The sequence below is a fragment of the Anoplopoma fimbria genome, chromosome 17 (assembly GCF_027596085.1).
Source record: "Anoplopoma fimbria isolate UVic2021 breed Golden Eagle Sablefish chromosome 17, Afim_UVic_2022, whole genome shotgun sequence".
Lineage (NCBI taxonomy): Eukaryota > Metazoa > Chordata > Actinopteri > Perciformes > Anoplopomatidae > Anoplopoma > Anoplopoma fimbria.
In genome coordinates this window covers 24,340,744-24,365,189 of record NC_072465.1, presented here as the reverse complement: position 1 = coordinate 24,365,189, position 24,446 = coordinate 24,340,744, and the positions used below count along the sequence as shown (strand labels likewise).

Sequence of the window (24,446 nt, the reverse complement as noted above, 5' to 3'; positions counted from 1 at the left end):
CGACTTTTTGGGCGACTTAAAGCAACTTCAGCTGTGATAAACACTGGGTTGTATTTATTTATGAGCCCCTTACTAATTAGCTTTTTTTTTACCCCCCTGTTGCTTCATTGTTTTCTTTTAATGTGGGCCTCTATCAAACACGTTCAAATGACTAGATTATGTTGCAGGTGCTTGCGGTTTTTACTGAGCTTGGAAAATCCAGTTTATCTCTTTGTGCACTTGAAACATGGAATAACATGCAGAACAATCTAAGGCTTAACTAACTTAAAAAGGGCAATTAAAATTTTTAATTACACCCTATTTCTCTTCCAGTTGTTCGTGTTTGAGCCGATTTATTTTCCTTAAAAATGAATTACTTTATTCTCGTATTTGTGTTCTTGCTGTGCTCAGGATCTTTTGTTTGTTTTTACTCTGCTATATTGTAATAAGGGTCTATCTGAATGTTTTAGTTCAGATAAAGGTTGAATGACATTTCTGACACCTCATTATGGCTTATGATTGAAAGTGTTTAAGTTTCACCAACACTGCTACTGCGGCATGTCACAGTAATATTAAATGCAGTTTTAGAAGGCTTCTACTTTACCTTCTTCTGGCTCATTCAGTGCTTTTTATTGGTTGTTCAAATTGAGACACCCAACATGCCAAATTCCCCTAGTGCAGCTTTGAGACAGCTGAATATAATGGCTTGCATGTGGTAAAAGTGTCTGCTATTATGTTTCAAGTTCTGTCGCCATCTGATGTCACTGAAGCGAGCTGGTGACAAATCGATAATAGCTTCCCAGTGCCACTCATTAGAACATCCTCAGAGCACAAGCAAGCACTGATTGAAAAGAAGAAAGATAATGACAGTTAATAACAAGAAGGAAAGCTGATTAAGTCATGGCCAGGATCCTTCTCTCTCGTTTTTCCCTTCCCCGTTCTCCTGCTTCTGCACTCTCATTGAATCATTCTGTCAACGCGCAAATAACCGCCTAGTCCTTTTGACACCGCCGTGATTAATTGCAGCAACATAAAGGTGTATATGGACCAATGCATGATTGTTACATTTTCAATAGGGTTCGGTTTTGAGATGTTGATGAGATGGGGGCGGCTTGGCAGTGTGCAGAGTGCAGGTGCTTTCATCACTGCCTATTCACAGGAAAAAACGCAAAACCCTTCTCATGCCATCCCAGCTTAATTTCACCACTGCTGTGGCATTGTGAATGGGCTCCCGCTTAGAATTACATTTTTCTTTTTCTTTTTGCTAATTCATTCCAGAGTGAAGTAAGTGGTTTGTGTCTGGTTTCATTGTCTTCCCATATTGGACTATGTATTTTGGGATATAAAACAGAGGCATGATTGATAATCACTTTATTCCATGCAGTGAGACTGTTTTTACGAGAACAATACAACAGCAATGCCAAAAACACTCAAAAATCCACTTTTGCATGGGAGCAGGCACTTCTTTCCAAGTCCTACAGCAGCAAAATGTATACCCTAAGAAGAAAATCTGTTTATTGAAGCTTATTTAGCTATTTTGGACTTTCTACTGTACATTTTACGATACCTGAAAAGACGTTTTAAGAAATTTCAAGATACAATTGAATTCCAAACCATGTTAAATGATAAGAAAAGTTGTGTTCAATAACATCTTTACTTTATTGTTCGAAGATGTTTTCAACACACAATGGATGCAGCATGAACACATAAAAGCTAACTCTCCACAAACAGTACCCAACAAAGGTGCACATTTGTGAAATGCTACCATTTATTGGACATGTGTATCACAGTGAGAGACATACTCTGTGTTATTTTTGGCAGCTTTATAATCACTTTTCAAAATTAATCAGTGTTTGCTCGCCCGTTTGAATGGCCTGAAAGAAGTGATGCGTTCTCTGTTATCTCTGCCTGTCAAACATGGAAATGTGGGAAATTAGATTTTTGCAAATTAGTAGGTAGCTTCAAGGAACACAGACCAAGTTTACCGTGATGGCAGATGTCTCTTTAATTGTGCTTGGATTTGAAGATGAATTGTGGATTTTTTCACGGTAATATTAACAAAGATAGAGGGCCAATTGCATTTAATCCGGCCAAGGAAGAGGGACCTTTGTCACACTTCTCTCTCTTCTATCTCATCTGGCTGCTGTAAGCTCTTTCGTACATTTAGAAACACTTAAAAGTCATTTCAAAACACTTTTTGCAAGATGTCCAATCTTGGCCTTGCATTGCTGCATTCATTTTTTTGTTTCCCCTTCATTGAATGCCATCTGACAAGTTGGTATTTTTTACCAACTGAACCTGATATATACAATAGCAGTAAAAGTGTTCACATTTAACTGATTCATAACAATAGTCATTGCTAGAGCTCAGAGTTCCAGATTGTAGGATTTAAGGGCAATCATTTACAGAAATGAAATACAATATTATTAACCAACCATAAAATAAGATTTGTTGTGCTTTCGTAAGCTTAGAATGAGCTGTTTGTGTCTACATACGGAGCAGGTCTTCTTCACGGAGTCTGCTATGTTGCACCGCAATGTTTCTACTGCAGCCCAGAGTAGACCGCCCAATCACTGGCTCTAGAGAGCAAGACACAAAATCACTCTTGCCTCATCACGCTTCGGCGTCAGCCACAGTTTTTTTTCCTGCGAGCTTGGCGCGCAGTAAAAGTTTCAGTTGGTTGAAATCGGCAACCTCGCCACTATATGACGCCACATCCTACACAGCACATTCTGCTGATTGGCATTTAAATGAACAGGATTCACTTGTATCTACAGTAGGCCTACAAACAGCGCAAAAATATGCAATGTATCAAGGGAAAAGGTCAAAAAAAAAAATTGTAATGACACATGTTTATCACTGAAAAAAATGACAAAGTGTTGGAGTGGTCATGAATCATAATTAATGCAGACTTGAAGACACTTAACAGCATATTCACTGAAAAACATAAAAAAATGCTCCATCTGTATTACTAAATGTGATCTTCTTCCTTGTAATATAAGGTGAAATGACAAAGGAGCAGAACTGCAAGATACTGACACAAAAATAGCACTTCTCTCCCTGCAGCATGACATTTTTGCTGCAGGTAACACCTCAACAAAGGTACCTCTTCGGAGCATGCTACACTCGGCTCTATGCACTATAATAAGTAGATGTACCACTTTCCTTTTATTCGTATAAATTAACTTCTCTGTCAATGTTTACAGAAACAAATCAGTTATCTGGGCTTACATAATTAATTCCCTATTATACCAATCCACAGCCAACCAGGTGTTATTGTGAACCCACACCATTTTGTCCAACAAAAGAAACAGAACAGGTGCATGGATCGTTCTAATCCACGCTGCTCTCCCTCCACCTGCTGTGATAATTAATGAGCTGTTTTAATACACAGTGAAAAGGCTTCTTCTCTTTGCGAGTTGTCGAGTAGCTGTAGGAGTTAGCAGCACACACAATGGGGCCATTGTGGATCTGAGGTTGATGTTTCCACTTCCCATTGCGCTATTGGATTTCAAGCCCTGGCTCTACAGAGCACCGTAGGTAAACGTAGATAAAGGGTGATGGGTATTGAACGCTCCCACAGGGTAAACATTCAACAGAGGAAAATGTGATAATCAGTGAAAGCTTATTGGTAAAATTAGCTTTACACGCTATGCTTGGCTACAATCGATACACTTGCATTAATTCAAACATTTAGGAGACTGTTTGCCACCAAAGGTTGACAGGTAGATGCCGAAGATGTAGAAAATATATGTCATATATTTATAATATTCATATATCAAGTCATGTGCTTCTTCGTTGAAAAGACATAAGGTGTGTGCTTAAATGTGTTATCTTACCAATGAGTAGGTTTCTAGAGAAGTATAAGCGTATAAGAATAGTTGCACCAGACATATATGTGGAGAGGAGAGTAATAACTTGTCTTTGCTCGTGTGTGTGCAGACAACCTTAGTAACGCTTAACCTTTTAAGGAGATTTTTATTGTTTTGTCCTGATAACAAGATATTGTATGTGCGCTCTGATTAAAAACTATGGTTGTACTTGTAGCTGTGGTCATTAGTCATCTTTTAGCAATAGATTGCACTGAAGTGATATTTCTGATTTCCTCCAACAAGGACCATTTATTATCAGAATTCAGATGGAAAAAGGAAAACATCCACTTCAAGTACTCCAATGTTGTTTTTCCACTTATGAAATATCTAATTAAAATTAATGAACGTCTATTGAAATGATTAAAGGACTAGCGTGCTTCAGCCCCAACAGTTACAGTCCAAAATTAACTGAATAACTTAGGGGGGGAAAAAAACTTAAAGTTTAGAAGAAAAGCTTGTTTGAACCCTACCTTTGTACTGAAAGTGTGGTGCAGGTAGGTGGGGCCATAGAGCAACGCATGGCTCACTGACAGGAGCAGCAGGTTGTTGCAGGACGAGTAGTTTGATTTATTTTTTGGTTTGTTTTGGTTTTTAATCCATGTAACTGACGACAAGCAGTACTGCAGAATGCCTTTGAGCAAGGTCACCTAGCCCGTTGTGGATGTGTACCAGCCTGCTCTGATGGCAGGCATTACAACGTTTTTTAGAGTTGGCTATAAATACTACCATACAACCCAGCAGCACAACACAGCTTGTAATATAATGATGTGGCATCTGTCTTTGCGAACATAACCTCAGCAACGAGTGGGGGCGCACAGACAGTCCCAATTCATCAGTATTTTCAAAAATAGTTGCTATAATAAAGGTTAAATTGAATTAAACTTAAAGGACCAACACATTGTCAACCAGGCTGTGCTCATTTAAAATAAAACTCTTAATTAGTGCAATTTAAAATACTCTGTAAGTGTCATTAAGTACAGCATACTGTTGATCAAGAACTTGACAAGGAAATATATATATAAACTGCCACTCTAAAGGCATTTTTTTATATAGAAAGGGCCATATATAGTAAAGCTTGTATTCCAGTCCAAGGATTACAGATTCTATCCCTATTTTTAATGTGAGAATATAATTTGGAGTTATTCCTCAGGAGCTTTGTCTTATCCTAACTTGTTTACCATCATTATTGCTGTTTGCCCACTCGAGGCATCGGCCCTAGAGGTGGCACCATATCAAAGCATGCTTCAACCATCTCTTCAAAAAAACTTCAAACAATGCTGTGAAATGCAGTGTGCACAATAATGACTCTTTTGATCTTTTGGCAAATTGAAATCAAATGACCAAAAGTCCCTGGAAAAAAAGGCTACAGATTAATTGTCTTTCTTCAGCAACAACAAAAAATCTGTTTGCAGAGCAGCAACATGTCGGGCAGTGACTATACAACCGTATTTCAATGCAAATATCTGGAGATTATGTGCTGAAATGGGAGCATGAATTCGCTGTCAGGAATTTAGGCGCCCAGAGATGTTAATGACATGGTGAGGAAACAGCACAGAGACATGCTGCTACAGGCCTAACAACAGATGAGCCAATTCTAAAATCAATTTTTTAAGGCTGCACTTATCAGCACTTTTAAATCAGAATGGAAATAATGTGCAATGTGAAAGATGTCACTCCTTGAGACAAAACTCAAGGAGAATATCAACCCACTGTGCAGATTACGGTGCATGATTTGTGTATTTCAGCTGGTTTTTATGCATCCACTTCAGCTACAGCCGTGGTCGGAGGCATTATGTATTGGGTTGTCTGACCCTCGGTCTTGTACATTTGGGTCAAAAGTCACTGTGACCTCACAAAACTTTTTTTTTTTTTTGCTGATTATAACATTTTACACAAACTTCTAAAAGGATAGAAAGATGATTAATAACATTTTACACAAACTAATCTGCCAAATTGGTTGGATAGAAAGATGAAGTAATGACATTTTGGACAAACATGGATGTAATTCTTTTGAGCACCACATGATGCAACTAGCTGGGCAACATAGTGGAACATTTAGTTTCTGAATTGCCAGATTATTTTCCTTAGGAGTTGATAGAGACTAAATCCGAGCTAAAAGAAGCGTGAATATTGGTCTTGTGTTCACCAGGTGGCCAGAAACCAGATTTCAAATCAATGCTGATGGTTCTCTTTGTTTGCTGGATGAGCAAAGAGGAAACTGTTTGCCCACACTTTTCTTTCTGCTGGAGGTCAATGGTCTTTCCAGATATTGTTCCTTCTTGTTTCTGCTCTCTGTCCACCTCTCACTCTAATTCAATACTCCTTGCTCTGTCTTAGGTGTACTTCAAGCGTGATGGCGAGCTGATAGAGGTGATCTCCTACACTCAATCCTCCAGTGAGCAGGGTGGCGGCTCAGCTGGCGTGAGAGGAGCCCGGCCGCTCATCAGCAGGGACCTCGATGACACCAAACTGCAGCGGTCCCTCTCCCTTCTGGACCCCGAAGGCCGGGTGCCCCGTACGTACACGGAGAGCCCCCAGCGGGTCCACACCCAAGGCCAGCAGTCCTACGAGCCCAGCCCTGCTACAGAGGTCATCCCAGAGACGGTGGTGAGCCGGGAGTTCCCCCGCTGGGTGCACAGCACGGACCCTCTCTACTACTTCAGCCACACTAACATCCCCCAGAGTGACGGCTCCGTGGTGGTGCAGGCCCGACTCACCTGGACCCTCAACCCTCAGCTGGATAATGATGCCCTGTTCAGCTGCGAAGTCAAACACCCAGCCCTGTCCATGCCCATGCAGACAGAGGTCACCTTAGGTGGGTAGGATGCAGACTAGCAAACTTGTTCTTGCATGCTATTCTAATTACCCCACCAACTTTTTTCTCATCAGTCCTCTATTCCTCCAACCTAAACCCATACACCATTTTCTCATTTCTTCACCCTTTTTTAATCTCCTACTGTCTCCTTGGATCCCCTTGCCGCATTTGGAAACCGACAGGGCCCCCTTACGTGTCCCTTACAAATGTTCTCAGAACAACACTGATTTTCATTTGACGCCGCTTAATTGTGTTACAGCTGAGCAGATTGCGAGTTTAGCTGCGAATGCAAAACTCCAAGTGACTGACAGGGCAATTCATCGAGCTGTCTGTTGCTAGATTGAGTTAACTCAGTGCCATTATTGAAAAAGTCAGCCTGAATTAGAGAAGTCAATGAGAATTTCGACACACTGACCAGTGTTTTATCATTGGAAAGACACACTCAGAGTTGCTGTCCTTCTTCAGTGAGCACCTCCCTTAAGCTCTTCCGCACATTTATTTTTTGTTTTTTGCCTCTTAGTTTCATCACTATATTTCATGAGGAGAAACACTACAGCAGAGGGATTATTTTTTTAGTTCATCTGGAAACTATCAAAGCAGAAGACACAGCAATGCAGGCACTGAATTCTGAAAAACTAGAGTACTTTAAGGGAAAAAGTTAGCATTAGGTTTTGATGGTGTGTGATCCAAGAGTAACACACACACTCGTTTTTTTTTTTTTTTTGTAATCTAAATACAAAGATGGCTTCCAGCGCATCCAATTAACACTTCAAAGGCAATATGTTGGCATGGTCCTCCTGGAGACAAGCCACACAATCCTGACATGATGATAAACAGAGACATTATCTTCCATGAGATGATAGCGCTGGTTGAAGGCAGAAAGAGAATCTGAATGAGGAGACTGTTGCTGGCACATATTTGCTTGCCGCACTGTGTGTCGCTGTCACTGCTTTATCTCACATCACCACCTTTCATCTAATTAAAAGAATCCCTCTTGCTATGCTGGTGAGGAGCTGTGGTCACTCTGAGCCAGATGTATAGGAACTGCCATTATCATCTCAAAGTGGAAAGTCTTTAAAAATGACAAGGAGGGGTTTAAAATCTAAACGGGGCTTCTCACGTCCGTTCTTGCCTTAACTCTGGTCCATTGTTATAGTTTAACTTGTCAGAAATGGTCAAAAACCCAATCAGTGCATTTGATTGATATAAGTCAATACTACACAGTAATACCCTCTCAACTTGTTTATTCCAAGAATCATCTTGATTCCATTTTTTGCCCATATTCCGAAGAAGACAATCCTATTGAGCTGTTTACATGGCTAATGAAAACAAATTTTCCATTAATATTCCGGTTCACATGCAGCTGTGCATTCTCCAATTAACGTAACCGATGGCAGACTGCTCGACCGCACAGTCTCCATCGTTCATTCCTTCAACCACCTTCTCCAAAGGCCAGTGATGCCATATTTGCTCATATCCAGTCTTTGATCATTTTTAAAAAGTAAGTGAACTTCTCCTTCTGACCAGAAATGGGAGCCGTCCTTTTTGGGCATGCATCTCTGCAAAGTTTTTGCTAGTAGGTGTCTGTACAACTACTGTAAAACACACAGTGCTGGCTTTAAACAGACAAGAGACATGTGTTGCAAACTGTGGTAAAAACCTGTATTGAGTATATTCCGAATACTCCGAATGCTAATAAAAACCCGAAAAATATCAGCATATCCCAAATGTCTTAATCGGAAAACATGACCTAAATCAAATTTGGAATACTGTCATATTCTGAATAGTGGATTATAAGTCTTCCTGTAACAGTTGTTACTGTGAACTTGGATGATGGCAGATACTCTTGTTGCAGCAGGTTAAACTATCCACTAGTCTAGCTTTATTTTCATGATGCACTCACATATTGCTGCTTGAAAAAGAAAAGTTTCTTATTTTGGGTTAATATCCAGTTCTTCTTTTTTTGTGTGCCAAGAAGTTTTTCTGCCAGAATCCATATACATATCTGGGTAAATAGGGTGAATCTACAGGGTCTCAATTAGTGAGGAAGGGACACTCCTTTCTGTTGTACCTTTTGAATCAGTTTTCAGTTCAGACTGACATGAGAAGTTCACTTTTTAAGATAGAAATCTGGTTCAGAAAAGCTCAAAGAACTAGGCTGGCATTATTCTATGTGTTTCTTATAGTCAACAAACCCCGTGAAAAGATCAAAACCCTGCTCTGTCAATGACACTTAGCCTCAAAACCTTTGGTTCCTGCTGAGTCATAAATATTTAAAACTGTTCACACAAGTTATTCTTCAGAAAGGTTGGGTATTTTTGAGAAGATAAATATTGCATTTTGTTGTAGTATTTTCAGATATATGATGAAAAATACAAATTTGTAGCACTAGTGGGAATTTTGTGACCCGAAAATGTGTTTTTACTAGTTTTACACACCACTTATTAGCATGATACATTTTTTAATTGGTTTTGAGCTTTTCATAACATATGGACGTATGGATCTTAAGTCAAATATAAAATATTGCCTGCCTTATCGTCATCTCAGCTCAGCAGAGGATCCATTCTCAAAAAAGAAAAAAAAATGCAATTGGTATCACTTTTTCCCAGCGGGGATATCTCATACCAGAAAAGTGTCTTTTAAAATGTAATAACTGTCGCTGTCGTATCCCAAGTAGATTGAAATATAGTACATCGCATGCAAGATGGAGACAGACGCATCAGTTGAAGGTATAATGGCATGAGCTGTCTGCTCCAGACAAGAAATTGCAGGAAATATTCTTACAGCTCTTTGCCTCTTTCACATGTTGATGATAAAACGGATGACACACCCTGAGGGGCATGGGCCCTGTGAAACTCTTGCTAAATGTCAAAGACGCTAATATTTTGACAAGCCCGTTGTCTCTGCTGTGTTTGAAGGCATTAATTTATCATTACCTTTTTTGTTCTTTTACAGAGATGGAAGTAACACGTGCAGCAAAGAGAACAAAAAATGTACGTTTGTTGATTCTAATTGGAGCACACTTGAAATTCAGAGCATTCGCAGACCTGCTTTGGGCTTGATCCATCTTGGAGTGAAACAGTATATAAAAAAGCAATAGGGTTGTAATTCAGGTCGGAGGTTATGCACAATCGAATTTTGATTTGGCTCATATCTTAGACAAAATGGCACACATGTTTTTAGAGTTCTTGAGCATAGTTGAACTCTAATTGAATGTGACTGTGTAAAACAACTCGCCAAATGATTCCATCACTGACATGCCTTATTCGTTTCTATGATCAAGCCATAACTGGATAATTGCACTCAGTGTCTATCTAACCGTGTACAGTATACGCACAGTCTCTTGGATCTCTCAGGTGTGTTTGGTCAGGAAATGAGAAGGAGGTATTTGCAGCGCCCATAAGTAATAAATCTTTCAGAGATTTAATATTGCCACATGAGACAGAGCGACAGTGTGAAAATCGACCAATGTTGTATTGCACTTCATGAATATCCATGAATGGCTCCGTGCTCACCATACAAATAGACCTGAAGATGGCGCCGGGCCTTTGGGGTTAAAAAAATAGAAATGCTACACCTCTATGAAATCATGAGACTGGATTGTATTCATGAACACAGTGCATCTTAATAATTAAAAGCACTCCTCCGCTTTGGATATAGATGAGCAAAGGTGTTTATTATTCAACATCATTAGACAAGTAGTGGAATTTTATTTTCTCTCATTTCATGCACTGTACAGCAGCGAGAAGGGATCCAGGCTTCCACACATCTCCCAGTCACTGCTTTGCCAGACCGTGATAATGGAAGAGCAGATGCTCAGTTTCAGGAAGGCGTCTGTGATCTCTGTGTGTGTGTGTGTGTGTGTGTGTTATGTGTATGTTTATTTGTATGCAAATGTATGTGTGTGTGCTGCATGTGAATATTTATTATCTGTTCTTAGAATGTTGTTTATGTCCGTGTTCAACCGCAGCTCGGTTGCACATCCATCAGCCTCATCTCCCTGCTTTGGGTCACCTCGTCTATCTGTGAAAGACATTACACAGTGCCGGACTTGCCACAATAGAGCGATCCAGCAGTCAGTCAAGCCTTTTAAATTCAGCTGCATGCCTCTCCAGCTTCTCTTTTTCTACGGAACCAGTCACCCAGCTAATGTGAGGGGTTCCCTTCAACTGTTTCAGTCTGTTGTGCAGCTGGGCAGACCTGTTGATGTCTCGGCTTGGCATCAAAGAACACCTGACGCATTGGTGCACAGTTGTTTTACTCGAGGTAACGTTTATTCTCTGACCCGTCCTAAAGTGATAACGGTTCCTGGGTGTTTATGTGACGGTCTCGCGGGGCCGTGGCTCACTTCCCGTGCGAGGCCCTGGCCCTCAGAGAGCAGGCTGTGTTGTGTCCATCACGCTGCCCTAATCAAAGGTGGTGACGTAGGATGCCAACTGTCACTGTTGGAGCAAATCCCAGAAATCAGCCATCATCTTCCCGCGGCCATATGCCTTGCGAGCTCTGTGTGACGCCATGACACCAGTATTTAAAAATACCCTTCCGTTAGTGTGTGGGTGGTGGAAAGATAGTGCTTCACACCATCGTGCCAAAACTAGCCTGTGAAATGCCATCCATCATCAGCATGAGATGGAACATTTAGCCATGTCAAACTGCTCACGTGACGTCGACGGTTGGGTTGCCGGTATACATAAATACGTGGATGTTTTTCCTTTAAATCTTAAAAAAACCTGCTTCTGATTCCATTGGTTTCTTCTCAGACTGGACTGCCATGCACTGATCTTGTGGACAAATGGACCAGTTTATGCAGAATAACAAGAAATCTTTCCAAAAATTAAATATTTGTTCCTTCTATTTTCATTTTTCTATTTAATGCAATTCAAATGCGTTTGTTTCGGCTTAATGAAGGGGTTTGTGATAAACATTGCATTGGCAATGCCACATGCTCAATCCTATTTACAGATATGACAGTGCACCTCCTAATCCATTAGTCTGAAGCAGGCTTGTAGTCAATGGCTGCCTAAAGGCCGTGCTTCATTAGCCACAGTGGACACTCTGTTGCCAGATTAATAGCCAAATACTGAGGCCATTTGTCTGTTTATTTATTTACTTATCCTTTAGTTTAACTCATCGAAGAAAAGAAGCACGAAGTGTGATTTATATCGAGTTCAAATCAAATTAATTAAAGACGTCATGCGGAGGACTCGTACAGGGGTTATTGATAGCTTAGCTTGAGTCTCATTGTATGTGCTGCTCATTTCTTCTGTCTAACACACTGAACTGCACAGCGTGTGCAGCCGTTAGCTTTAGCGGGATTGTTAATCATCCCAAATCGTGCAGAACCTGCTTATATGGGCAGTTATCCGTGCAGTTTAGCTGTAATGAAATAACGTACCTTTTTTGTAACACCATGCAAATCACTCATTTTATCTCGTCACTACATACACGGGACAATCAGCGGCCCCTCACAGCCTCAGAATATTAGAATATGCCTGCTCCCTCTCATGCTTGCGCCCCATTGTTTTAGATGGTCCAAATGTGAACCATCTGGGGCTACTGTCCACATCAAGACAAGGGAATTAGCTCCCCGAGTGTCCCTTATCTCACTGCCTCCACACTCCACCCGGTGCACTCCCATTCTCCTCTAGTAATGAGTATCTACCCAATTTAGTTCTTTTTCTCTCCAAGGGGGAATAAATCCAGCACAGTCCTTTGGATGAAAGGACCCGCAGGTCCCTCGCCTCCCGCCCCGTGACCTTAATTGACAGGAAATTGTATTTGTCTTCCTCCCTCTGTGACAAAACAGGTGTCCGGCAGGAATTGCTCTCCATGCTCAGTACGATGACCTTCTTCTCTGTCTCTTTTTTCTCTTTTCAGCTGCTCCTAAGGGTCCTAAACTCTTCATGTCCCCTACCAGAGCAAAGGTAGGGGACACGGTGCGCATCACTGTGCAAGGATTCCAGGTAGGATCGCCTGGGGTAAGTGCATGGGGCTTTAAGAAAATGAATGTTGTAACGTGTGTTTATGTGCAGTTAAGCCTGTTATATATATACCTTCTGTCTTTTAAAAAAATGAAAAAACAATTTCTTCAAGAAATCTACAGGCTGTAGAATACTAAATTTGCTTTGCTGTTTTGTATTTGTGTTCAGTAAAGTCTTAGATAATGAAAACCTTAGCTAAAATGAATAGCTAAAACAGATTAATTTGTTTATGAACGACTGAAGTCTATCAGATGTCCGTGTCTTATCAGCCTTAGCCAGCAGGCAGCCATGCTGTGCTAGTCAGTGTAATTTATTGCTGCTTTCAGATGTCTTGCTCCATAATCCCAAAGAAAGAGCTCAAGGTTCCAGAAAGAGATTGTTTTGTGTCACTGTCATCCCCTGCCAAAAAAGACCATGTCCCCAGTGTGAAAGGCCTGTAGACGCTTCTGATCTCATTGACAGGAATGACACATTGAAGCCAGGCAGCTGGAGTCAGGTGAAGAGGATAGGGCTTATCCTGATATACGACTTTCTAATGGTCCAAAGCACAAATCGCATTTGTTACTTCTTGATCACTGCTTCAGGAATCTCTAGGAATTGAAAGTCAGATTTGTTGTTTGATTTTTATTTCACTCTTCTGAGACATTTCCATGCGAAATAAATGTCATGTATTGTTTTTGCTTTAGTGCACCAAGCTATTGAATGTGTTTGTGTCTGTGCAATGACCTTTGGATTCTTTTAAAGTTTTTTCTTTGAACAGTGTTAAGATTGGTTATTATGAACAGGCTTGACTGTGGCATGCAGCCAATCGGGCCCTTCGGCAGCACAGGCATCAGCGCATGCAGTCTGATCATAAAGCAAATTTCCCTTATCCTTCACTGGAACTATCAGCTTCAGGCTTTCAAAAGTAGATAAGATTGTGTGTCAAGACTGATAATTTTGCCACCCGCCTTTCTGATGAAATAAGATGCCAGTCCCTTCTGGTTTATTGTTTTAGAAATATATTATGGATAAATGTCCTACAGCATGGTTTTTACTTTAACTTCCTTCCTCATATTGTGTTAGGTGTGAGATTAAATAGGACATTGATGCTTACAGCGGCACAGTGCACTGACCTTTTTTATTTGGACTCAATGCTCTTGAATTTGTGTGACAGAAAGGTTTCACTTAAACCCTTTTAGGGTTTGTTTTAGTTTTTTTCTTAATGTGACCTTTTCCTAAGAGCCTGACTCAATCTATTAACTAATTTAACCTCTGTCATGGTTCAAGCACAGGCCTTGGAGAACTGTTTTATTAGCATTTCTTTTGAAAGGTTAGACAATACACAACTACTTCAGTAGGTCTGTACATGCTGTCAAGGGCACTTTTACGCCAAGCATGATAACAGCGGTTTAACTGAACTCTGAAGTGTTTGTTTTGTTTGGGCACGTGAGATGATATCATTTGAACTTGGGTGCATGCTAACAAAATGCACTGACACTTTTTGCTTCAGGGGAGGATTCCAAAATGGGCACTTTATGAGTCAATGGAGAGGGATGTTGACATCTGATAGTAAGCTGATGTGCTTGTGGTGTAAACACGACAAAGTAAGGGCAAACTACAGTGTTAAATGATTTGAACAGAGTTTAGATAAAGTTGCACAAGCTGGATTTATTGGGTTTACTTTGATTCACTGTATAGTTAGTTATAGAACTTGAAGGATTTTACACCTACTTTCTTAACTGAGTTTGTCAAAACATATGAGGTCATATTATTTTCTCAAAACATCGTCCTTTTTCTCTTGCCATATGTCAAGTACTTTTGATGTCCCAGTGCAGTGCAATTTCCTTTGATGTAAGGAGTGCTGGAAACCTTTCTCTGCACTGAATGCCTGCTCTGCTGACATTTATTCGTGTGACTTTTATTTCAAGAGTGTATGAAATGAATGGAAGAGAAGACAAATTGTGTGTGTCTGTATACTGTGTTTGTGTGTGTATGTGTACTTGTATACCTATCCAACAGTGGACCTTGTGTCGTTACACATTCAACAACAGTGGACCAGGGAGCAAATAGGGGGCATTTTGGAGGTCCACTATACGCCATGCTTTTGGTCCTTTTAAAATCATGGCTAAACCCGTCTGCTGAATTTCTGAAATTCTTTGTTTGAGAGGGGACTTGCAGGTGTACGGGTTCATAATCATGAATGCCCCTGCAGACCAGAGGCAGGCTTTCAGACTTAAGTGGGCATATTAAACTGGTTGAAGGAACCATTCTTAAACCTGATTATTGGAATAGCTTGTTAGAAAGTAATTTACTAGTTTAAGCTTCACACTGTATTAATATGAAGATCTACTCAAAGGACTGGGGAATAAAAGATATTTTCAAATCTTAATGAAAAAGATGAAAGAAAAAGCTCAGGTTAAAGTTACAAATAAAATGGTCAGTAGTAAGGTTGTTTTCTTTTCAATCAAATGTTTTGACCAGCACTGTTTGAAAAAAATCATCTTTAATAGTTTTTATTAAATTAATACTATTTTGGCACTTACTGGTATAGATTGCAAATCAGCTGATACATTTTTTAATGTCATTAAAATTATTATTTGTGCCCATTCATACCCCTCCTCAGTCTGTGTTCACCACAGACAGTACCATTACAGGCTATTGAGGTCCCCTCTATGAAATGTAGACAAGGGACAGAATTACAAGTCTATTCTTGGAATTTTTTAATATAAATATTTTGCACTTATAATATGAAGCACTAGCTAAATCATTTTTTGGTTTTGTTTTTGTAATCATAAAATAAGCCAAAATAGTGTTTGACGCTTGTCAGTATAGGATGATAGTCCACTGTTGGAGAGTGTGTGTGAGTGTATATGTGTTTGTGTTAGTGTGTGTGTGTGTGTGTGTGTGTGTGTGTGTGTGTGTGTGTGTGTGTGTGTGTGTGTGTGTGTGTGTGTGTGTGTGTGTGTGTGTGTGTGTGTGTGTGTGTGTGTGTCAGGGATGAATTATGGTGTGAAAAGGAAGAAAAAGAAACAAAACCCTTTACCTTTAGAGGTGTAATCTTACAAGAGTTTCACCCACTTCCTGTGTCCTCTTATTATCAGTGAAACCCACTGATGTGAATGAAATACTGCTTTATGTAATTCTCTAGAGGGCTCAAAAATATGAGGAGAAAAAAATAACTGTTGTAAAGTGAAGTGTTGATTATTAATGCATGTTGTTAACCTGCCATTGCATTAGGGGGAAATTGGAATTTGTATAATTCATGTATCCTTTGCTCTTAATCTCTTGGCTGACACTCACAGACTTTCTCTCCACCACCCTTCCCTCTCTTTCCCTCTATCTCTTCTCTCCTCCCTTTTTCTCTCTCCATCCCATGTGGGTGCTGGGTGTTGATAGAATGAGGTGTTCCCTGAGCCGCTCTTCACCTGGACACGAGTGGGGGGCCGCCTGCTTGATGGCAGCACCGAGCGAGAGGGGAAGGAGCTCATACTGGAGAGAGTACCAGCCGAGCTCAACGGCTCCATGTATCGCTGCACGGCCCAGAATCCTCTGGGCTCCACGGATACGCACACTCGCCTCATAGTCTTTGGTACGTTCGCTCAATTCAGCAACACGCGCTGGCCCCGTTCTGGAGTGGCTACTACACTAGCAGTTAAACTGAAATCACATTTAAGTTTGATTAATTATTTAGAAGGCAATGAATATGAAACATTTTTTTTTGGTGACTGCACAACTTGGGTCCATAAGTATTATCTGGAACACTTTTAATACAATTACACAGTTAAATGTCACAGAAAATTACATAATTCTACAAAAATCTTTTTAATGTATCTACAGTATCTTTGAAAAGTACTTCAGAGATTTATGTGACCACTTTAACGTATGAATCATTAATGCAGCTAAGTGTGTGATTAATAAGAGATTGTATTCCTAATTGGCTCAACAACACATTCATTTTAAGGCTGCACTTAGTGAGGATAACTATTCTCTGGCAAGGGATTTAATCACTACTCCATCGATGGCAAGTCTTGTATTACTTTCACTTAAACACCAAAAGCTAACAGTGGCATCAAAGGCCCGTGATGAAATCAAAGGACCTTTGTTGTTGACAGTGTTAGAGAAGCACTTTGTTCAATGGCCAAACCGAGATAACGTGTTCTTTGGAAACTGGAAGTAGTTCCTCCATTAGTGATGATGTAGGAGCTGGATTGCTTACACGCTCTAATAGATAGATGTGTCTTGCTCCTCTGGATCTATTTTCACTTGTTTTACTATAATTTAATGGATATTTTAGACATTAATAGTGATGGCAATTTGATTTGTTTGTGTCACGTTTTGAAAAGTCGCAGAGTCACTTTTCCATAAAATTCCCATTGTCAATAACACATGAATTCAGTCTGCTTGAAAGACTTCATATTTATGGAAAAGTTGAATCACACGGTGTTAAATATTTAGATATTACTTGTATAAATACGGCTTCAGATTTCTTTATTCCATCTGAAACATTATATTGAAAAGCAATTCTCTTGCAGTCACAATGACAATTAATTAGGCTTCAACTACAAAATAAGTTATAAAAATCCATCATTGATGCAGCTCGTAGAAAAAACTGACATGAATTCCTTCTTGATGTCATTATTTTCCACATTATCACTCATGCATACCAGATGCAAAATATCAGGCAAGCATTGCAGCTCTATCCAGAAGGGCTCTGTCATATTGGAATAGAGCCATTACCAAACATTTACGTAACAGAGACATGTGTTTGAAGGCCCAGAATCCATTGCTATATAAAGATGGAGACAGCGATGTTACACATTCCATAGCTGGAAAGTGCTTTTAACTCTTGTACTATATAGACGCTAAGTAACAGGAGAACACGTCATTTGTTCAAAAGAAAGAAAAGTGAAGTGCCATATTAACGTAAATCAGGTTCGAAACCATTTTCGTACTCCATCGTGTCTGAAACAAGAGCATTGTATCCATCTTTCTTTTTTTTTCTCCTGTGAACAAGTTTTAAAGTATGTCACAAATGTACAAATTACTGGGCGGGCCTAATAAGAACCCACTTTAAGGGGAAAGTGCCACTTTAGGGAGGCGTTACCTTGGGAGGCGTTTTGCTAGGAAGAACACTAATGTCTATTTAACACCCTGATGCACCCTCAGGTGTCATCGGCTACGTGCCTAGTATGGCCCATCTGTCTGCCTGCTCCTTGTAGATTGCTTCCACTCACGCTTCGGGGAAGTAAATGGTGATTAAGTGACCTTGGCACCGTCCCCTGTGGCCTTGAGATGAGACTCTTCTATCTCTGCCGCGGGGGCGAAGAGAAAGTATTTGGGGGCTCCGCTGACTTGGCAAAGTCTTCAATATACATCATCAGAAATAATAGAGTATAATGACGGCTTGGTAAAGAGACTCCGCTGACGACTAGCACCACTCACGTCTTGATGTACGTCTTTAGCCACCCTCGGTGATAATACCCTCTGAGATTACAGCGAAGTGAGTCAGCCCCGAGGAGCCGGGCAGTGACACACACACACACACACACACACACTCACACAGGCAGACAACCAAACTGCACACACATGCAGAAAACAGGCAGATATGTATGCTTATGCAAACTTGCAGGGGCAAGCAAACACGAGACTGCACACACTAATTTCCCTGTGCCTCTCAGAGGAGCTGCAATGTTAATGTGATTGCAGTGAGAGCAGAAGAGTCTCACACTGTGCTGTATATGTAGCGTCCGCCTGCTCGTATGTGAAGTCAAAAAATAGCTCACTGAGTGGAATTTCGGCGTGCTACTAATACTCTGCAAACCCTCCCGCTTCATCCTTTGCAATTACTTTATCCCTCCGAGAACTTTGAAAACACACTGTCAGAGTGTATTGTGCAGGGGTAGACGTCGGCGCTGTTTATTAAAGGTGGAGTCAATTTCTCCAAACCTCTTTCCCAAAATGTCTGGCCACAGCTGTAGTTGCCTGGTTTCACTGCTACTAAATGTGTCCTGGTTGTTCTGGTGCAGTGCTCTGTGCTCCCAGTTCCATTAACAGGCCCAGTGCTTCTCACTGGGGATTGTTCCATTTAACGCGTGCTCCAGGAACTTTGGAAGTCAGCTTCATAAGAAAGGCGCCATCTCTGTCAGCGACTTACTCTATGTCTTTCTCCTTCTAGGATGTTCTTTATCCTCTCATTAAATCCCACCCTTCACTCACTGAGCCACTCAGTCTCTCAGTAATGACTACATCTTTTGGTCATCTCACAGTTAATCTTTTTCTCTCTCTTTCCAACAGAAAATCCAAGCATGATGAAAAACACACAGAATCAGAACAGTAAGTATTCCAAGACTTGAGCCTCCTGATTTCCCGCTGTATCGCTTGATTGTCATATTTCCAGAGACGCTATTTGTTATGCGAGAACAAAATGTGACACTGCAGTCTGTTGGCTCAGAAAGAAAATGTTTGCGGCAATGTGGTGGTGATCAGAAAAGCAAATTCTTTTGGGGAAACTGTGGTTTCAACATTCAAAGTATTGACAGGTGGATGTTGATTCTCATTCTACCCTGAACGCCTTTTTTCCCCCAGATAGACTGCGACAGAGTGATTCAGTCAGGATTAATCTTGGGCGATGTTCAGCAGCAGCGAGCGACAAGCCTCTCCCAATGACTAACCGAGCCTGTCACTTTTGGTTGAGTGTGAGATTATTGGTGTTTCATATGTGCAGTAGTGGCTCATTTGCGGCTTCTGAGATTATCATATGTAAAGATGAGGGATTGTCAGGAGAAGCCGCAGGGCTGTGACAACAACCTTTCCATCTTTCCCTTTTTTCTGCCACCCCCTCTCTCTTTCTACATCAGTCTCTCTGCCTGTCTCTCATCTCCTCCACTCTGACTTTTGATACTCACTTTCTGTCTCCCAATGCCAACCCTCTCTTCCCTTTTCATCCATTTCTGGTTTACTCTTTCCCTTTTTTTCCACCACCCTTATTTACCACTCCGTCACTTCTTCTGTCTCTTTGCCTTTGATCAAATTTATAATTCCTACTTTACCTCTTCAGCCTTACAATCTCTGATTTAGATGCAGGCACACAGGCTTTATGGTCAGTGCAGATTATGCTGTAGTGTAAAAAAAGGCCCAATTCTGGCTAAATTGACACATTTTGAAGTAACCAAGTCTGAAATTACTTTTTTTTTGACTCTACAGAAATAGCAATAAGAGTTAAGATGGTGTGAGAAAAACTGAATGAACCATAAGAGGATACCCTTTAAAAGTATATGAGTTTATATAAGCAAGACTTAGAGCTTTATTTCCACCAAGCTAGATAGATGGCTATAAAATACTAGCATGTCTAGGTCAGTCCACATGTGTATGCATTCATTAATTATTAATGAAAAAAATCCTCAAAATACATCAGTGATGTGCACTAAATGTAGACTGTTACTTATGTGCCATGCAGCATGAAGCAATTAAACACCCGTATTGTAATAGTTTTTGAGCTGTTGTTGATGAACTGGAAAATGAATTTGAATGGTATAATTTCATAGTGCATAATCCCTAGTGCATGTGTGTGACGCCCATGTTTGTCCCAGCATACAGTGTGAACAGCTTCCCAAGCAGATGGCACCCGAGCTGTCTTTAAGCCGAACCGCCCCAGTCACAGGAGATATGAACAGTCTCGTAGTCTGACATTGGCTTCACTCTTTTTATCGCTTTTCCTGCTTCCTACTCCAAAAAACATCTTATCGTGTGTCTCCTGTCCTCCCCCACACTCAAATTCTCTGTCCCTCTTCCTTCTGCTTCATGTTTTCCTCCTCTCTCTCTCTCTCTCTCTTCCCCCCACCTTGCCTGCTAGTCGTATCGCTGGGATGCAAATCTGAATATGCAAATGCTATGGTAAGCGAGGGAGCAGGTGTGTCACAGCAAGGACAGAATCAGGTCAGCATGGACGCGCAGACATGCCTTGCATGCAAGTCAAATTGGTGTACAACATGGCCCCAAGAGGTCACCCCACACGTGCCTGATCGCATAATGGCTGAATAGCCAACCTCTCAGCTGGTGCTAGTGGGAAGGACCACGCCCGTCAGTTAGTCGGGGCCGCAGCGGACGAGAAAACTACACTTCCCACGAGGGGTTATATTCATTCATCTTTGTCAGAATTCCAGTCTCCCAGACAACTCACAAAAATGTGAAATGTTTTCTGCCGCAGAGTAATGTACCTGTCAGCCTAGGCTGGCGGAAGTTTCAAAAGTTTGGGGTTGTCACATTTTTGCGGGCACAGTGCATCATCTCGTCTGAGACACGGACGTGCAATCATCAGAGAAAATGATTAAAAGCAACAAAGTCTCAACTGATGGACTTTGCATACATTGACTCAAAAATAACAGGACAATACAAGCACGGAGCGGATATCAAGTGTGATCTACATCTGTCATTTTGAATGGTGCCAAATCCTCTTTTAGAACAGAGGTCAGATCAGAGACAGGAACCAGACTGGAAGGAGTGCAAACAGATGGGTCGTAGTCACGGCTAACTTTTAACATGCTGAAAGAAAGCTGTTATGTTTTTCAGGTCCAGCGACTGAGGTAGAGACATCCTTTGTTTAAAAAAAGAGCACGTTGCCTCTGAAATCAGTCCCACTTCAAATTCAGGTTGGCAGAAATGCATTGAGGTCTGAGCCAAAAAATCGAAGGCAAACAGATGGCAGGGCGACTTGCATCTATAATTGTAAACTGGAAGGGGACCTCAGATGATGATTTTATGGTTGGATGAGTCCATCACAGAAGGAGATGAAGTAGTTATTGAGAAGATCCAGTTGTTGTGGGTCTTGTTTTGTTTGACTTGAGTGGAATATGCTGTGTATGATTTGTCAGATTATATATAGACTTCTGTGGAGATTTAATTTCCTTATGGATTCATAATGAAACCTTGATTTAAGCAATCCTGACAACATATGATCCAATTTGTTCATTCAGCCTGGTCTTCAAGGGCGTCTGCAGGGGGTCTTCAGGGGCGTCACATACCAACGCTTGGGTAGTGTCCCTTTGGCGTCTAGAGACGACCTTTAGCACCTCTATGTGACGTAGGGGGCTTTAAACTAACTCCAATGTTAACCCGGCCGCGCCCTTGTTAGATTCTCAGAGAAACCTATAAGAACAGGAACGCCGCTAAGGCTGGGAGGGGGAGGGAGGGAGGGAGGGCTGGTGGATTGGTTACAAACATAAACAGGACTTTAACTCAGGGGACCGGCGTTCGTGTCCTGCGTGAGACTAAAAGTTGAGTGATTAGGTTATGTCGCATGACTTTATGTTACTAAGGGTTATTGTTTTTTAATACCCTAACCAATGAGTTTTCTTGCCTTAACCTAACCTGAACCACATGTTACAACAAAACTTCTGCTTCAAGATCCTACGCAAAAAGAAGCTGGGGGCTTCTGGCTTAGCAGCAAAATATGAAGAGTAGGGATGAGATCATGTTTATCAGCGTTTCTCATGGAACAATATTTTACTTACGAGACTGAACTAGATAAGATAAGATAAGATAATCCTTTATTAGTCCCGCAGCGGGGAAATTTGCAGGTCTAACTGCTACCAGATCCTGATTGGACGCTTCTGAGTCAGGCTTACATTATGACTTGTGTCACAAGTGTGCCCAATCTTGGCACAATCTGAATTTACTGTTGGTTATATCAGCAAAGCCACATCCACAGTCAGTCACAACTTTCCTCCCACAGCAGCTCCAGTTTCACAGTCCTCTATGTAAGTTGTCCATGAGGGAGCTTCAGAAAACAATAGCCGCATAAAGCTGCTGTCTCTTTTCTCCTCTATAATGTAGTATCCCTGCTGTGGGTCTTAGAACAACAAGTCCAAAGCATAAAAAAAACGGTCCATTTTTTTATCTGACTATTCTTCTAATATTGGGAAAGAAAAGGCATCTTTGTGTCTGTCTAAACTGCACCAAAGGACACGTGGGGATATATTTAGGTTTAGCTGTAGCCCTATAGACATCAACATTCTCCAGGATCCATATTCTTCATATATATTTACAATAAATCTTTGTTTTTGTGATACTAATTGTCCATCATTTTAACATGTTTGTCTATTTGTACACACATTATCTATTGATGTCTGTCTTTCAGTCCAGGGATCTCTGTAGCTGCTCCTTTCCGAAGGACATTTTTTTTTGGGGGGGTTTCATTTTCTGAATCAAGAGTCCAAGGGTAGAGGGTGTTGCATGCTGGACAGTTTTTCAAGTCCCTTGAGGCAATATGTGATATTGTGATATTGGGCATTGACGTCACCGTTTATTATTATTGTGCACTTCAACCAATCCCATAGAGAAAAAATTTCAAGTCACCATATATCTCATCTACAAAGCAAGTCGGAACTTCAAGTGACAGCCACAAACTGAGATCTGTCACAGTGAAGGCTACTGTAGATTAGTAGTATAAGGGGCACTCCAGGTTGTCTTTTATGTGAGACACTTTGAGTTATTTGATTGTTGCATAGAGTACTTGAGTGACGTTAGAAATAACTTTCAAAATAACTAAAGAATTATTTTTGGCCATGTTAACAACTAGTTTTACCAGCATATTCAGGAGTAAGCATAGACCATTTACAAGAGGTGGAAGCATTGGTCTTGACGTCACTAATTGGTTTGTGGACTAGGGTTTTGTAAGAGTTCGACATTTTGGCTGCCGTTATCTTGGTTGTGAACAAAAGTAGCCATATTTGGACTGCAGAGGATTGACATTGTGGTAGCGACGCCATTAACGGCTCTGATAGCACCCTGTCAATCAAAAGATAGACACGCCCTAAAGGATACCCTGCTTTATCGTCTAAATGGGACCATAATATAAAAAAATGAACATTTTGCTGTATTGAAAAAGACTTAAAAACTAGCTATTGAGACCATAAACTCATGTTTACAACGTTTACTAAGGTAATAAAATAATTGGAAAGCAGGGTCAATTTTCATAAACTTCAATGAAATCAGACTTATTTTTGCAACCAGAGGAGTCGCTCCCTTCTGGTCAGTAGAGAGGATGCAAGTTTTAGGCACTTCTGCATTAGCCTCACTTTTCAGAAGCAGAGGTTACAACCAGGAAAGAAGCAAATGTTTTGTGGTTTACCTTAAAACAACCAATGAAAAACACCAGGTTACTTCTAAAGTCACACACAATACTAAATCAATAAGTCTGTGTTAATACATTATTCCCAAATTTTTATGACTCGTAGGAACCCTGTTCAAACGCAATATTTGGACATATGATTTGCGGATTGATCAATAGCAGACTGGGGAAGTGTGTCTCCGTCTTATTGACTGTTTTCTTTGTTTTTTTAGATGGAGCTTCACGCGTGGACATGCTTGGACTAACTTGGATGGCACTTGTCCTCACAGTGACAGTGGAACTGACGTGAAACCTCTCATCCTAGACACTCTCACGCTGACACATACACACACATACTTGTCCTTCTTACACAACATCCACATATGTACTCAGAAACACACAAACACACACACACACACACACACACACACACACACACACACACACACACACACACACACACACACACACACACACACACACACACATTTTCCACAAACCCTGCAAGCCTTCTCCAGTCATCAACAGGCTCTCCATGCGTCAGTCGATCAGGAAACAGTGCCATCTCAGGATGCTGCTCCACTGTTTTTTCTTTTTTTCTTTTTGTAATAAAATAATAACCAAGATAATGATATCAAAAGAACTACGTGATGAACATGAAAATAACCACCCCCTATATAGCCCTGCCCAGTTACACCCTTTTTTGTTTC

The 24,446-nt window shown here is 40.8% G+C and overlaps 1 protein-coding gene across 1 annotated transcript in view; it reads left to right on the top strand.

The window, feature by feature from the left end:
- Window positions 1-24,446, top strand: part of igsf21a (immunoglobin superfamily, member 21a) — a 174,883-nt gene extending 150,437 nt beyond the window's left edge. The window contains exons 6-10 of the mRNA XM_054617229.1: window positions 6,189-6,666; window positions 12,544-12,644; window positions 16,026-16,218; window positions 18,924-18,962; window positions 23,970-24,446. Of these exons, the coding sequence (XP_054473204.1) occupies window positions 6,189-6,666; window positions 12,544-12,644; window positions 16,026-16,218; window positions 18,924-18,962; window positions 23,970-24,046 (888 nt within the window). The 3' untranslated portion in view covers window positions 24,047-24,446. The remainder of the gene's footprint in view (window positions 1-6,188; window positions 6,667-12,543; window positions 12,645-16,025; window positions 16,219-18,923; window positions 18,963-23,969) is intronic.